Source organism: Plectropomus leopardus, chromosome 11, assembly GCF_026936395.1.
Source record: "Plectropomus leopardus strain MGB_pleo_1.0 chromosome 11, ASM2693639v1, whole genome shotgun sequence".
In the NCBI taxonomy this organism is placed as follows: Eukaryota; Metazoa; Chordata; class Actinopteri; order Perciformes; family Serranidae; genus Plectropomus; species Plectropomus leopardus.
The window spans coordinates 37,064,494-37,080,930 of record NC_142186.1 but is presented as its reverse complement, the minus strand read 5'-3'; the positions used below and the strand labels follow the sequence as shown (position 1 = coordinate 37,080,930).

The following is a 16,437-nucleotide window of genomic DNA, read 5'->3' as shown; positions in this document are numbered from 1 at the left end:
TTTTGTTTTTGTTTTTATTCATTTTTTTTAATTTTTGGCTGAGAACGGGCACACTTATTTAAAACTGTCAATTACACCATATATTATAGCCCAATAATGCTGAAAACATAAATGTGAAGCAAAAAGATGTGAAGCGACAGAATTAATGTTTTCCTCAGTGTTTGTACTTTTTACTGAAAATTTACTTTTTTTTTCATATGTACCCCTTTGTAACCCTCAGTAACTGTAACTGAGCACAATTACATATATTTTGTAATTTAATTCTTATAACAAGTTACTCCCAAACACTATGTGGTGTAATGTAACAAAATAATAATACTTTGTTACAGTACTTAACTTCTTTTTGGGAGTACCTTCGCGTTCCTCGAGTTTTTATATTTCTGTTTTCACTTTTACGCCACTAAAAAAAAGACCTTTTTTTTCTTTCAAATGTCTTGTAGAATATTTTTTAGGAAGATGTATGCTACAAGGAAGTAATGTCATAATTCTCAAAATGTTGACTACTTTTTTTTCTAATACCAGCATTACTTTCAATACTTAAATACATTTAATATCCTAGTACTACTTTTGATACTGAAGTACTGCAAATATCAGACATTTTGAAGGTTTCACTCAAGCAATATCCTCCACTACTCCCCCACTGCCAACCCCATAGACTGTAAAATTAATAAATATATATTTATACATAAGTATTTATATACTTCACAGTCTGTGGACAACACTGATCTCCCAGTTACTCAGGGAGGCTGAAGGTAAAGTATTGGTAACTTCAGGGAGGGTAAAAATGATAATTTAAAAAAAACATTTAAAAAAACGACTCATCCCTGCCAGCCCCTTCTGATAAATTAACAACAGTCCCTAAAGAAAAACGAACCAATGAATGCCGTTACTTTGTTTAGTAGGACATTCTGATTGGTTTGTTTGTTTGCGATGGTGAGTCACGTGACCATTAGGGTTTTAAAAAATAGATATTTTTTGACCGTTAAACATTTGACTGCTCGACTTTTATTTTGACCGTTGCAGATGTCTAAATTTTATATTTATTTGATTTTTTTAACCGTTTCTTTTGTTGTTGTAGTTTTTTTGTTTGTTTTTGAGTTGAAGACCGGAAATGGCGAGGAAGTTTACAGACAAAAACCGAACAACATGGATTTTAAAAATGGAGCAGCAAAGACACGGCTAACAATAAAAGTACAGCAGAGACATCTTGTCTCGGATAAACTCTGTCGACGGTCTTTACTTTTATTTTCAGAAGTCGGCAAAAACCACCGCGAGGACAGCAGCCTAACCACAGCCGTTACCGGAGGACTATACCCGGTACCGAGCAGCAGACACCGCCGGTTCAGCTGTCCCACCTCGGCAGAGACCAGCGGCGTCAAATGGGACCGGAGGACCAACATGACACCGAGCCAGAGGACCACATCCCGGGAGCAGCGGGTAGGCTACCGATTCACCAACCACTGAGTTCACTGTGACCTCACAGGGCTCCCCGCTGAGCGAGCAGCTCAGTTTGGGGTGACCGCCATGTTTCTGCAGCAACTCTGTCCACAACAAGCTATCAGCTGTCCACAACAAGCTATCAGCTGTCCACAACAAGCTATCAGCTGTCCACAACAAGCTATCAGCTGTCCACAACAAGCTATCAGCCGTAATCACGAATGAGAGGCACAGCTACCGGACTTTGCAATATATAAATAAACCAGGAAAGGCACCGTGAGTGCGGACCTTTGCAAAACCAGATGCTGTCTCACTTAAAAGTTAACAAAGGTGAAAATCATTTTTGAATCCACCCCGTCGATTAGATCCGCTCTGAAATGCAATGCCTTCTTTTTCGGCCGTGTTTCACCCTTCTGACAAAATATGTCAGTAGTTTCTCTGTAATCCTGCTGACAAACAGTCAAACTGAAATCTACCTGGTCAAGGTGATAAAGTGCCAGAAATGTGAAAGGAAATGCTGCCGGTGATCTCTGAGATAAGGACCCTTCAAACTGACCACTTTGTCTGAAATCTCCTTCTCTTGCAAGATCACTATCCAATGAAATGGCATCATTTAGTCTCCTCTGTGCACTCCTCCTCAGGTGTTCGAGTTTCCGGGAGTCATGTGAGGACGCACCATGAAATAATAACCAAATTTCACGTAATACACACTCATTTGTGATTATGTGCACAGTGTGATACTTCGTCTTCTTTGTTTCTGGTGTGAAACCGTTGAACCAGTACTTCCAGCAGGTATTACATTTATCAGAAGTTTCACCCTCAACCTTAAGTTCTCCGTATTAAAGCTTTGAAAGTGACTTCCTGAAGCAGCGCAGATAGGAGCCGTGGTTTGACGAACAGCATCTCTGCATCAGCTGGGTCGTTCTGTGAAATCAGGGCCTTTGTTTCCTCAAGATAGTAACTGTTATGATGGTGGTGACAGTTAAGGTGAACATAAGACCATTTTCATGCAAGCATGCTTCCCATCCATCAGACTGTTTGTACGACAAAGTGCATGTTTAAAATAATGAGCGTATGAGCAGATTAATGGATCTGGATTATACGGCTGCACAAGCGCGTCCAGTTGGGGATGTTTTGATACAGTTGTGCTGTTGGTAAATGCTGACCCCGGCATGCCAGAAAAATGTTGTCCTCACAAGTTTAAGGTAACACGTGGTGAGTAACTGGAAACATTTGGTGACTTTGTGGATGAAGTATTCTTTGAAACTCGAAATGATCAGACCAGTAACGATAAAATGAGATGAAAAAATGTCTGTTCTAATTATTTAATTGTATTGATGACAACCAGTTTTATCCTGCAGCAGGTGAAAGTTCACAAAAAAGTTAGTATTTAAAAAGACAATTCAACAGCATTAAAACATGGCCAAACATACTATGATGCACTGAGAAGTGCTGTAAAAAAATCTCGATGTAACAAGAATGTAGCCCATAAACTGTCCTTAGCATCTTCACAGCTTTATGCTAAAAAAATCCACAATGCAGTAACGGTCACAGCTGCAGATAATCAGTGAGTTTACAGGGAAGGGATTTTTTTTCTTCACGCATTGCGTAGTTCTTCTTAATCCAGACGGGAGCCGTACACCTCCACCTCACACAGACTCAGGAAGTCCTCTCTTTCTGGGATGACTACGTTGACGTAGCGACCGTCCGTCCCGTTACACTGAAACTCACCTACACCACCTGCTGGGATACTTGTGATCACAGCACATCTGGAAAAAGAAACATAAATTAATATGTCACCTCCAAAAAGATTGGCCAGTGCTGCTTTAACAAGGAGCGCGAAGCTGTGATGGAGTAAAACTTTGACAAGTAAAACCAGATAAATGAGATGGAATAACAGATTCTAAAGCGTGATGTCGTTGAAAGCCAGGTTAAAAAGGTGTGCGTTAGCTGACATTTAAAAATCAAAAAGCAGCAGTTTATTCCAGCAAACACATGGTCACTCATGATTGTAAAAATACTGAACATTCCTGTGTGCAGGAACTTCACGTTGTTATCAGCAGCGTTATTACCTGCTGCTGTCCGTTAGCGTTTTATCTGCTCACGACTGATTTAGTCCAAGCATTTTTTAAGTGACGCCACCCGTGCGTGTTGCATGTGGACCGCCTGTCACTAAAGCGCTGTGCCCTTAATTATGCGTAACTTTAAGCCTTATTAAAATATAAATAGATTGGTTATTTAAAACCATCCCCCGTAGAGTTGTCAGGAATGTAATTTGCCGTAGAGACCAAAGCAGTTTTTTATCGCAGGCTCTAAACACATTTTTTTGCGCTGTAAAGTCGGGCGTTTGAACACGGAGATCTGTGAGGTTTGACTCTGTTTTGGAGTCAGCCTCAAGTGGCCATTAGAGGAACTGCAGTTTTGCCAGTTTTCTGTGTTGTCTTCGTTTTATATCCCCGGAGGCTGCGGTCTGGAATGGCAATAGTTTTGCAGGTATTTGGTGTATAAATATTGGAAAGACTGAAATTTGGACTGGATGATGGTGCGAGACGAAATGTTAGGATATCACCAAATGTGATTCATCTTTAGGGGAGCGTGAATGTTTGAGCAAAATGCAAAGCGGTGGGCTGACTGCTCATATGGCTAAAACCATTTCTGAAAGCTGCTGTAAATTGTGTTGTGTTGAAGAAACCACAGATTTAAATCACTTGCTGTAAGCTACCTGGCATTATTGTTGCCGTTGTTTTCCAGAGAATCTCCGATGCGGATCTCAGCTCCGTTGAGTCGCCCCGACTCTTCGTCTCGGTTGGTTATCTTAACAGAAAACACTTTGTGGGTTTTTCCCAGATCCAGCCGCCACCAGGGCCCGATGTTGTTCTTTGTGTGCGTGCAGGAGCCGTGCTCCCATTTGCTGTCGGGATTCCCATCAATGGCGTTGTATGCTGCACCGAATTCATACAGTGAGGACTGTGAGGCCTTTCCGTGGACCGCCAGGTTCTCTCCTGCAAAAACGACACACGTACTAAAGTTACCAGTCACACGCTCTCTCATAACAACGAAATCACAGCAAATTGTAGGTTTCATTATGAAACATGTATGTGTTCTGATGCAGAGTTTTTTTCTTGCAATGCTTCATTTCATTTCTCTTATGACTCACTGAGACGATGGGATTTATTTTGCGGTCCTAATGCACCAGTAGGATAAACACAGGATTAATCATTTTTAATACAATTATTTTGGAATAAATGTTAAATTTATGATTCAATTACAGAACAGCTAAATGTATCACACAGTTGTGGTGAATTTAACTTTAAATGTAAAAACACTATGATTACTAAAGCGACACTCATCAAATGTGGCTTATGAGCATAACCTTTTTATAACCTAAAAATGTATTATCTGATTGTGTTTTTCTGCTGTTAAAAGAATGAAAATCACTCCGTACTGTTCACGTGTAACAGCTTAAATTCTCACCAGTTGGGGCACGGTACCCGTAGACTTCCACCTCACAGACGGTAAGAAACTTTTCGTAACCCGGTACAACCAAGGTCACGTAACGTCCCTCCACTCGATCAGTGAAAGTCAGAGTGCGCGATCCGCCTTGAGGAAATTTGTTAATTTGCCCGACCCTAAAATAGAGAGAGAGAACGTCTTTAGAGTAGCGTGAAGATGAAAGTTGTAACTGAGTGAAATTTTGATTCTTTAAAGTCAAAGTGTTTATTCTGTTTACGTTTCACTTTTTCACTTTCACTTAAACCACAAGTTATTTGCTACATTTTACTCCATAATCGAAAAATTTAAACCATAACTACTAATCTTTTTTTTCTTTCAAAAGATGATAAAACCTTATATATATATATTACTAAATTGTTTCGTAATTATGTTCCGGATTATGTTCAGGGACAACATTTCTTTTGGTTGTTGAAACACTACATTTATGCACTGATATTACAGTGAGGTTACATGGAGAACATTTTGGTGAACTTTAGTGATATATATATTAGAGAGAGAGAGAGAGGGCGCTGTATAGAGAACATACATAGAATATTTTCTTACATCGGGTTTTTGGCACCGTTTTCTTCCAAAGAGTTGCCGATGTGAACCTGTACCCCGTTGAGCCTGTATCCGCAGCAGTCTCCTCTGTTGGTGATGATGACGGAGGTGACGATGTAGGACTCCAGCAGGTCCACTCTCCACCAGGGGTCGTGCTCTTCATCCGTGTGGGTGCATGATCCGGAGTGGAAATGACTGTTACGGTTTCCATCGATAGCGGCGCTGGCAGCTCCAAACGCGTGCTCATAACGGTCCGACTGCGTTGCTTTTCCACGCAGGGCCACGTTTTCTAGGATTGAGACAGTTAAAATGCATCTTTGAAAAATAAACCATAATTGAAGATTGTTTATGAATTGTGCCTCAATTTATAAATATGGTGGTCCAGAGTAGGGATTTCACAATACTGAAATTACTAATTAATATATATACATATATATATATATATATATATATATATATATATATATATATATATATGTATAAAACTTGTATCACATGGGATATAGAGACAAGGTTCTCAAAACTACATACTGGACCTTTAAATTATCTTTATACTCAGTACATGAATCCCGCTGGGAGTTTTTGCAGACAAGTTCAAAGAAAGCAGGATTTTAGTTTGCTAATTCATTCTAACTATAATGCGACATTTGGAAAACTTTTTATTCAGAACATAATTCTGCTGCAAAACAGATAAACATGAATAAATAAAAAACCAAAGCAATATCACAGATAAAAGGATTTAGGAGCAAAAGCTTCTGACAGTTCAACTATATATGTTTGAAGAAACTCTCAACTCTTCTTTCTACCAAAACCAATGGTTGTGTTTTTCACTAAGACGTCACACTCTCTCAGATCAGACTTACCGTAGGAGGAAACCGAGCACGTCTCCAGGAGGAGAAGCAGAAGGAAAACACCAACTTTCATCATCCTGGCTGACACAGACGAGAGTCATTAATAGACATATTTTAATATATTCTTCTTGCTTTTGACTATTAGAAAAGTGATTTCACATGAAATGTTGGATGTGTTTGATTTCGAGGTTAAGATAAGGTAGAACTTTGTTTCAGGCGGGCCGCTGCGTCACGGCTGATCCCGCTGAGCAATAGACATCATTTACATCATCTCTAAGCTGGAGCCGTTACCGACCAGAATTTGTCAGGAACTTGTAGCCCGATTTTAGGTGATATTTTAAAATAATCATTCAATATATTAAAAATGTAGAAAAACCCGTAAACAGAATGAATGAATTTACATTATGAATGCTTATGATTTTGTCATTGCTTAATCCTTACGTCTACTAAACTTAAATTTTCCAACCTTGAAAAATCAAAATCTTAAGACAAATAGTCATATAATAGACATTTATTAAACATTTTTTCAACATTGAATAGCTCAGTGGGATGTGTCATTTAATACATTTATTGTTTAGCCCTTGCATCCTGAGCTTTCATATGAAATTTCATAGCTGTGTGAAGAAGTGTGCAGATTTTACAGCCAAATGACTAACTGTCAGCTGTGAAAGTAACTTTCTGGACTAGCTGCCGATGGCGAGCCAGCCGCCGAGCTCACGGCTGTGCGGCGTCCGATTGCACAACCTTGGTGCAGAGAGGATGTGAGCGGGAAAAATGCCCTTCCACGTCCTGTGTGAACCCGATGTAAGTCTTAGTTTTGATTTGTACTGATGCTGTTGAGATCATTAGATTAAAGAGTGTCCTCTTTGCTGAAATTTGAGGTGTTTCAGATGTGCTCATTTAAACCGTCAGGCTGCTAGAGTGTTGGTGAGAGAAACCAAAATAGGGGCGTGAGACAAGAAAAGACAGTGAGCTCTGTCCCTGAACGATATTCTGTCCTTCATGTGAATGAATGACTGAAAAGAAAAAAACCTCAGAAAAGTCTGTCAAAAAGTCTGAATGAGCAGCAAGAGGATGTCTGATGACTTTTATTTTGGACTCAGTCCACATACGGGACTAAGCCTCTGACAGGGACACGTTAGCCAGGTCGACCTTTGTGAGAATTGTTTTTAGTGCACGCATCCGTTTTGTGTATTTTTTGTAACTGTGTAATTTTTAATTCTTATTCTTTACTCTTATTGTCACAACTTACCCCGGTGGAGAGGCAGGGGGAAATAATGGAGCTCCTTGAATTTGACACAGTTCATGAATTCTGTGATATAGTTGGAGAATCTTGAAAAATCGCTGCTTGTAGAGGACAAAAGAAAGATCTTTGTGCCAAAATCTGAGCGCTCCAACGCAAAAACTCGATGTCGGTTCAGAGACAAAGTGTCACAACCATACATGCGCCAAAAAATATTATATATATAAAAATATGCGTATGTCTGCCTGTCTGCAATTTCCTTTTATGAACCTTAAATTAACGTGGAATTGTCCGCCCGCCGGTCCGCCTCATGTCCCGCCCTCCACGAGCCCAAACTCACCCATAAACGGTCGTCGCTGAGCGCCTCGTGAATGTTAATGAACCAGCAGATCAGTGGATTGTGCACAGTCGTGTTCACTGCAGCGATTTTACACACAAAAAACAGATGAAAAGTGAAGCCGTACTTGGTGATATATGAACAGTGAAAAAAGGTTATTATTTCACTTTGTTGTCGCTCTGTTTTGCAGTTATTTTATGGTGTCTGCGGCGAGCGCCACATAACGAGCAAAATTCAGCGTGGGATTTTAGCCGTCTTCTCATTTTTACAACTGAAAGGTGCTCATAGAAAAGCATGAATAAAAAGGCTGTTTATGATAAAGTGGATCTACATATTGTACTCGTGGTAGTGATGCTATTGTTTTTCATGACGATAATAGGGAGACAGTAACGGTACATATTGTACTTGTGAGCTACTGTGTCGCAGCATCGGTCCTGACGCTGCCGGTCCTGACGCTGCGTTGTTGTGACTGTCTTGACCTGTTGATGGTGCTGTATGCTACACTGGAAATGGTTTAGTTTATCAGGAGATGTTTGTCGTGTTTAACACTCACTGAATTATCACTGGCCCTATTGTGTGATGGTGGACACGTGTTAACGCGCACAGTAGCCTGTGTACAGATTCATGTCAACTGTTGCATGTTTCTGTGACATATTATTTGTGCTCTGTGCTCAAAATGTGCACGGGTCAGAGTTTTTCGACGGGTGCGCACATTCTCACATCAAGTTTGTTTTTAAGAATCACGACTTTTGCATTTGAGAGGCGCCCATTGGCTCCGTTTGTACATCTACAGAAGCTGTGTCCTCACCACAGCAGCCGCGGGTTCGATTCTGTCTCGACCCTTTGCTGCAGGTCATCCCCCCGTCACACTTCAGCTGTCCTATCACCAATAAGGGCTAAAAGTCAAAAAATAATCTTTAAAAAACAAAAAAAACGTTTCCATAGGAAGTGGCGTACGCCTCTTTCAGGGCTCGTTTTGTGCGTACACAATGTTTATAAATGAGACCGCTGGTTTTCCACAAAACAAGAAAGAGTGCAAACACACAGTACAGTGCCAGTATTCATTTCACAAGGACAATTAAAGTTTGAATTATGTGCTTTGTCATGCTGCAGAGGTGCATCTTTACCTGCTGAAGGTTAAACGTTCGTCAGTCGTGAGAAGCAGCACTGAGATGATCTGATGCAGCAAACTAATGAAAAGTGTTGGATACCTGGATACTCGACAGTCCGATGATTCAGTGACCAAGACGAAAAACTTCCAAACTCCTAAAGGCCAAGCGATCCCCGTCCTCTTTATATGCATCTCTGTCTGCACCACTGCATCAGGGAGCCACGCCCAACCAGTCACTGGAAATCATGCAACTCCCATATGAAGCACTTATGCAACCACATCCAGGCGGTTTACTCCCATACACACAGATTTCACTTCCCTACTCATGAATTACGTTTGAGAGTTTGAGAGCCAAGAACTGTGCCAATGTTCACATCATACACAACAGCTTTTTCAAGAATTTATTCAACATTGACTCAAGAGTATAATCATTGAAGTAAAATTCAACAAGATTCTAACAATGCAGTAAAACTTCGCTCCACCTCAACCAGCTGTGATGTTAAAATGTGTCAAAGCATCAGTCATAATATTCCAGTTATATTATTCAATGATGACTTTTACTTTTGTACCCGGAGGCTGTCTTAACACCTGGCATTAACATGCGTCCTGGGCGGTCGTCCACAAGCGGACAGCTCTGAGTGCAGGTGTGAAAGCACCAAATACCTTTTTTCAGTCTTCTGTGCTGCGGGGGAAGATGTGTCTGAAGCATCCATGTTTTCACAGACATGTATGTAAACTGAGAGTGCAACTTTCCTGCTGCAGGGAGGCACACAATGGCGAGGCGGTTCTAGTTTCTCCTGATTTTTAGTTATAGTAAAATTGCTTTTAGATTTCATTCAGTCTGGCTTTGAATAAGTCAGACAGTCTTCATTTTAACATGCCTTAAGAACCCTGTTTTTTGCTGGATTTTGTCGGTTGCTGCAAACTTGTGCCGTCCTCGACAACAGCCCCCCATTATATATCAGACTTAGACCCATGGAAAGTTGCCACATTCACAGGAAAACAATACAACATCTGTAACAGTTAATGCTGAAAATGTTGAGTTGCAGATTTTTATTTTGCACAATGTGCACATTCCCTGAAACTTCTCTGTTTTATGTTAACTTAAGTTAAACATGTGTTGCAACATTTCTGATGCTCTGCAACTTCTGTTTTATTTCAATGAAAACACACAAACATAATCCAGCTCCAAAAGTTCCCCTCGAATCTAACTGTGCATAATATGAAGTTAGCATGGCGTTTAATCTTTAGTTATGCCTCATCCTGATTATGGACCCAGATGTGATTATTAATGTGCCTCGCTGACAACAGAACAATTTGACAGCAAATGAAAACTACAAAAAAAGAAATACTACGAGCTCTAGTGTTGTGATGGTGACACCACAGTGTGTACAACATGGAAGGAGTACTCTGATATTTTACCTGAGATATACATTCAGGATTTTCCTAAAAATCTAAGTTTAGACTCAGAAAAGTTGAGGCTCAGAGAAAAGTCATCCCTGTCGATCAGCACTCCCGACTGCCTGTTCGTGTGAGGTGGTGTGTTTTTCTCCAGAGACTCTGTCCTCTGCCTGGATGTCTTTACTTTCTGTGTTCAGGACGTTTGTGACGCCTCAGTAATACTTAAGATCAAACATTCACTGAATTTCTGGATGATTTTGTAACAAATAGATGAATGTGGACCTCTCCTGTCCTCTTTTGTCTTTGTGTTTTCATTGTTTGTTTTCTGCAATGTTACAATCCTGAGAATTCAAAGTACACACATTATCTAATCTAAGAAGTCTAGCATTATACGATGCACCTGAAAGCAAAGTTACAACAACACTGTCACTGACAGCAAACTGCGAGTGCACGTGACATATTTCAAGAGAAAAGGCAAACTATAAAAGAAAAACTCTTCAACAGTTGATGTTGGCAGTGCTGTAATGTAGATTCAAATGATGTTGTGATGTAATCTGATACCAGATCTGATCTTCATTCTTTCAGCTGATCCTGAGCTTTAAAAACTAAACTACAGTGTGTGTTTATGGGGATGATAATAATAATCATAATTGTAATTAATAGTTTTGGGGCAACGATGGAGCTCTACAGCACAGAGGAGGAAGATATATCAGGCTTTGAACATAATTACAGTGATGGTGATTTTGTTCTTTTCGTCAGATTTCTGGACAATAAGAAAACTTTGCTTCACTGTTTTCTTTGAAGCCCGATTTAACAGCAATTACTCTTTACTGCTGCTGTTTTACTGATTGATTTCTGCATTAATTAGGGCTTTTAGCTATACACAGGTTTATTTTATATGCACTGTAGCATCATAAAAATTTGCTGATCCTAATCTGCTTTAAAGCTGAAATGAGTCTACATCTACATATAAAATCATCAATAACCAGCAGCATGTGCCGTGATAAGATGTGCACATAAATATCTGTGTGGTTCACATCCGATCATATTCAGCAGCTCAGCAGAAGCAGCAGCTCCTCCTCTTCCTCTGGGTTTATTATCCCACTGAAGGTTTGTGGTTTTACTTGAATAATAAAGCTTTGAAATACTCACTTTGGAGTTTTTTAAATTTTTTATTTTGTCTCCTTACTGTGCACCGCCAGTTAAACCACACATTTGTAGTTTCTTCTTTATCAGCAGTTATTCATTTTATAACAGTTTTTGTTTTTTCATTCTGTTGCACTTTGGATAAGTCATTTCTGGATCAAAGGTTGTTGCAGGTCTGAGATAAATCACACGCAGAAATAATGACGACGGTGTTTGTGATTCTGTGACTGACTCTGTTTTCTGTCTCAGCCAGAACGATGAAACGCACTTCAGGTCTGTTTTTGCTCCTTTTGTCGACGTGCTCGGCTCACACCTATGGTGAGTATCATGTGACTATCTGTGAAATCTGTAATGAATCATTGCAGTCGCCCTCCACTCAAAAATATGTTTTACTGATTGTTCTGTGACTCGGATGTTTGAGCGTCACTGTGCAGAATGATGTTCGTGCAGTTCGACACCAGAAGGCTGTTTTTACAATCTGCTTCAGAGGTTACTGAGTCAAAACTTTTAATATTCATTTTTAACTAAATGCTACTTATTGGCTGAGACATTTATTTAGGCTAAAAGTTGCTGTTATCATAATCTTTATAATGACACAATGACAACAAAATGACAATATTAAATGAATCCTTGTAGTGATGAACGCACAGCAAATTATCTAGTCGGACAGCTGCAGACAGACAGCTGTAGACAGCTGGAGACGGACAGCTGCAGACGGACAGCTGCAGACAGACAGCTGTAGACGGACAGCTGTAGACGGACAGCTGCAGACGGACAGCTGCAGACGGACAGCTGTAGACGGACAGCTGTAGACGGACAGCTGCAGACAGACAGCTGTAGACAGACAGCTGTAGACAGACAGCTGCAGACAGACAGCTGTAGACAGCTGTAGACAGACAGCTGCAGACAGACAGCTGCAGACAGACAGCTGTAGACGGACAGCTGCAGACGGACAGCTGCAGACCCACAGCTGCAGACAGACAGCTGCAGACGGACAGCTGCAGACGGACAGCTGCAGACAGACAGCTGCAGACAGACAGCTGCAGACGGACAGCTGTAGACAGACAGCTGCAGACGGACAGCTGCAGACAGACAGCTGCAGACAGACAGCTGCAGACGGACAGCTGTAGACAGACAGCTGCAGACGGACAGCTGTAGACAGACAGCTGCAGACAAACAGCTGCAGACAAACAGCTGCAGACAGACAGCTGCAGACAGACAGCTCTAGACAGACAGCTGCAGACGGACAGCTGCAGACAGACAGCTGTAGACAGCTGTAGACAGACAGCTGCAGACAGACAGCTGTAGACAGCTGCAGACAGACAGCTGTAGACAGCCGTAGACAGACAGCTGCAGACGGACAGCTGTAGACAGACAGCTGCAGACGGACAGCTGCAGACAGACAGCTGCAGACAGACAGCTGCAGACGGACAGCTGTAGACAGACAGCTGCAGACAAACTGCTGCAGACAGACAGCTGCAGATGGACAGCTGCAGACAGACAGCTGCAGACGGACAGCTGTAGACAGACAGACATTGCTCCCACTTTTAGAGTTGGGAGGTCCAGTACTCGTCACTGCACCAGTTCATCCCCTGAAATCACTGAAATATTACTGTATTACTGTACCTGACTAATAATGCTAATAAACATCTTTTCTAACTGATCTAAGTCACTCTGCGTGGACAGCAGCTAAAGTTACAGCCTAATTCCATATTGCAAATTACACTAAAGCAATAAAAAAGATATACAATATGTGAATTAATAAAAGTGTACTACCATCATCCAAACAATTAATTTCGTCAGCCATGTTTCTGCATGTATGACGTCAACTCGCCAGCTTTCCGAGTTCTTCCGACTTGAGGCGGCGTTTACATGAATTTTCCCCATCAGGAAATATTTTTCCGCTTAATCCGACGTTGAATGAATGCAGGGTTACATTCATCACGTGGACACAGCTGCTGCTAATAAATTCACTCGATCAACTTAAAAGGTGATGATATTTCTGCTGCCCCAAAGTGGCCAAAAAATGTGGTGTCAGAGGTTTTCCTGAAACAGTTTTTGTGTATTTCAACTTTCTAATTCACAGAAAATGTGGCCCTGCGAGGAAAAGCGACGCAGTCAGACCGGTTTGCAGATTTGTTTGGAATTGCCTCCAATGCTATCGATGGAAACCGTGAGTCTAACTATGGAGCCGGATCATGCACCCACACTGAGGAACAGACCAACCCCTGGTGGAGAGTGGACCTGCTGGAGTCCTACACCGTCACCTCCGTCATCATCACCAACAGAGGAGACTGCTGCGCAGAAAGGCTGGACGGGGCAGAGATTCACATCGGCAACTCTTTACAAGACAACGGTGCCGCAAACCCAGTGTGAGCGAACGTTAGCTAACGTAAGCCATCCAGATCCGTTACGAAACAAATTCCTCCTTCCCTTTTCTCTCTTTCAGGGCGAGCATCATTTCTCACATCCCAGCAGGCAGATCTCTAAAGATGACTTTTACCAGACACATGGAGGGCCGTTATGTGACTGTGGTCCTACCTGGTTTAAAAAGAGTCCTCACACTCTGCGAGGTGGAAGTCTACGGGTACCGTGCCCCAACTGGTAAGAACCGAACCGACGGCGTGGGTAAGAACTGACGGCGTGGGTAAGAACCGACGGCGTGGGTAAGAACCGACGGCGTGGGTAAGAACCGACGGCGTGGGTAAAGCCACACAAGATGTGATTTTATGCCTGTGCACCTGCCGTGTTATGTTTTCCGGTCCTCATATTCTTGTGAACGTGAAATTTCGTAAAATTTGGCGCTAACATCCACTTTAAGTTAAGCATGAGCTAATCACATTTGGAAGTCAAAGGTCAAGGTCACTGTGACCTTATCTGTCTCATTCTTGCAAACAGAACATATTAAGAACACCTTGAGGAAATGTCTTCAAATTTGGCACAAACGTCCGCTGAGACGGAAGGATAAACTGATTAGAAAGGTCTCTGTAGGCGGGTTTTCATTACAGATTTGCGCAAAACTCAGTGATGTTCTGCAACTTCTCTGAGGATAATATTCAAAGAAGCCTGGTGATGGATGTTCAAAACATTAGCAGCTTTACTTCTGTTGGAGCCACCACACTCGCCGTCGTTATTTCCAGTAAATGATGATGTAGGCTTATATTTTTGGAGAAGACGCGTATGAGGGATTTCTGGGAGATGTAGTCCACGATTTCACAGAGGAATTGTGGGTTAAAAGCTTTCTCAGAGTTATGTGATGCAATAACAGCTCTTATAGCTCCTGCTGCATCATGAGGGAGCCAGTTCCTGTGACCTCACAGCATCACGTGACCTCACAGCATCACGTGACCTCACAGCGTCACGTGACCTCACAGCGTCATGTGACCTAGAAAAGACTAAAACGTGTTTCCATTGCACTTTGATGAAAAAGGCTTTTCTGAGTCGCCTGAAATACGACCTCATGCAAGCGTAAAAACTTTTTGTGATAAATGAGAGTTGTTTGAAATAGACGAGTTTCCATGAGGCGTGTTTTGTATTCAGAGTTTCAGTTGGTGCAGTTTGATTAATGTTGTTACTGAAAGATCCTTCAAAAGTCATATCTAACTGAAACACATGTATCTTAAAATTAACACACAAAATAGTGAGACTCAGCGGCCTGCTGGTTTATTTTAAAAATGATTCACAGACTGTATAATTCTGAGTAAATTCTAAGATGAACAGTTGCTCAAAAGAGTTTACAAATTTGTGATATATACTGTGGAAACTGACACACAGCACAGTTTGAACATTTAATGATGCCAACTGCTGCTGCATTTGACAGTTTTACAGTGCTTAACAGACAACTTTCCATGACCTCGAGCTCGTACAGTTTCTTCTGAAAAGAGCGACAGTGTGCAAAGAAGTAATTGTTAATTTGGGTTTCGGGTCATACGCAGATTGGAGTCGCTTTGTTCTGCAGAGGGAAGAAGGAAAAGTCTCAGTGCTGGTGTTTAAACTGTTTTGTTTGCAGGAGAGAATTTGGCGCTCCAAGGAAAAGCCTCTCAGTCGTCGCTGTATTCTACGGGAATCGCATATTTAGCCATTGACGGGAATCGAGACAGCGTCTGGGGCCATGGTTCTTCTAGCTGCACACAAGCTGACTTCAGCCCCTGGTGGCGACTGGACCTGGGCAAAACCCACAAAGTCTTTTCTGTTAACATAACCAACACTATCGATTCTGTCCCGCAACGACTTAATGGAGCCGAGATCCGCATCGGAGATTCTCTTGAAAACAATGGCAACAACAATCCCAGGTAGCTTAATGTTCATTAACGAAAAAAAACGATTAAGACTAAAAGAGAGGATTAATTGAGATCGGTCATTGGGTTTGTTTGAAACACATTCACATCCATTTTTAAAAATCTAAGAGGTATGGCATAATTAATCCGGAATGTATATTTTTCAGATATTTTAGTACATTTATCTATTTATTCAAAGAGTATTTCATTGAGTTAAACTCATTTTTAACCCTTGCAGGTGTGCTGTGATCTCTAGCATCCCTGGAGGCTTCACCCACACCTTCCAGTGTAACGGGATGGACGGTCGCTACGTTAACGTGGTCATTCCTGGCAGGAGCGAGTACCTGACTCTGTGTGAGGTGGAGGTGTACGGCTCCAGACTGGACTAGGTCACACAGCTGTAAATCCATTTCACACAGGAGAGTTTCAGCTGATGCTCTTGTGCAGATTGTTGAGATCATGGCTTTAAGGTGAAAGCTGAAACAATGTTGTGTCCTTACAAAACAAACTGAAAAAAATAAAAATGTATAAGAATTAAAAACAAAAACAATAAAGTTGATAAAAAATACAAACCCTTAATA

At 41.4% G+C, this 16,437-nt stretch overlaps 2 protein-coding genes across 8 annotated transcripts; one reads left to right on the top strand and one right to left on the bottom strand.

The window, feature by feature from the left end:
* The first annotated feature begins 970 nt into the window (after positions 1–970).
* LOC121945202 (uncharacterized) lies at positions 971–16,410 on the top strand. Of its 5 annotated transcripts, none has more exons than XM_042489263.2 (6): positions 971–1,437; positions 11,833–11,897; positions 13,666–13,951; positions 14,029–14,183; positions 15,589–15,871; positions 16,095–16,410. In XM_042489263.2, exons 2-6 carry the CDS (start codon positions 11,837–11,839, stop codon positions 16,243–16,245), a joined length of 936 nt encoding a protein of 311 aa, XP_042345197.1. In that variant the 5' UTR covers positions 971–1,437; positions 11,833–11,836; the 3' UTR covers positions 16,246–16,410. The 5 variants fall into 5 exon arrangements, with proteins under 5 accessions (XP_042345197.1, XP_042345196.1, XP_042345198.1 ...); XM_042489262.2 differs by having other exon boundaries at positions 11,829–11,897; XM_088084821.1 differs by lacking the exon at positions 971–1,437 and adding an exon at positions 11,504–11,543.
* Positions 2,749–9,205, bottom strand: LOC121945201 (uncharacterized). 3 transcript variants are annotated; one of them, XM_042489257.2, is made up of 6 exons: positions 9,049–9,205; positions 6,354–6,418; positions 5,494–5,779; positions 4,912–5,066; positions 4,160–4,439; positions 2,749–3,206 (listed from the first exon to the last, which is right to left on the bottom strand). In XM_042489257.2, the coding sequence occupies exons 2-6, from the start codon at positions 6,415–6,417 to the stop codon at positions 3,056–3,058; spliced, it is 936 nt and encodes a 311-aa protein (XP_042345191.2). In that variant the 5' UTR covers position 6,418; positions 9,049–9,205; the 3' UTR covers positions 2,749–3,055. The 3 variants fall into 3 exon arrangements, with proteins under 3 accessions (XP_042345191.2, XP_042345192.2, XP_042345194.1); XM_042489258.2 differs by having other exon boundaries at positions 9,133–9,190; XM_042489260.2 differs by having other exon boundaries at positions 6,354–6,422; positions 9,049–9,188.
* Positions 16,411–16,437: the final 27 nt, after the last annotated feature.

Coding starts and splice junctions, on each gene's coding strand:
- LOC121945202 (XM_042489262.2), top strand. CDS start 1,380: ATGGGACCGGAGGACCAACATGACACCGAGCCAGAGGACCACATCCCG. Junction 1,438..11,828: donor CCACATCCCGGGAGCAGCGG/GTAGGCTACCGA, acceptor TTTCTGTCTCAG/CCAGAACGATGAAACGCACT. Junction 14,184..15,588: donor CGGGTACCGTGCCCCAACTG/GTAAGAACCGAA, acceptor TTTTGTTTGCAG/GAGAGAATTTGGCGCTCCAA.
- LOC121945201 (XM_042489257.2), bottom strand. CDS start 6,417: ATGATGAAAGTTGGTGTTTTCCTTCTGCTTCTCCTCCTGGAGACGTGC. Junction 5,067..5,493: donor AACGGTGCCAAAAACCCGAT/GTAAGAAAATAT, acceptor TCTCTATTTTAG/GGTCGGGCAAATTAACAAAT. Junction 4,440..4,911: donor CGGGTACCGTGCCCCAACTG/GTGAGAATTTAA, acceptor TCGTTTTTGCAG/GAGAGAACCTGGCGGTCCAC.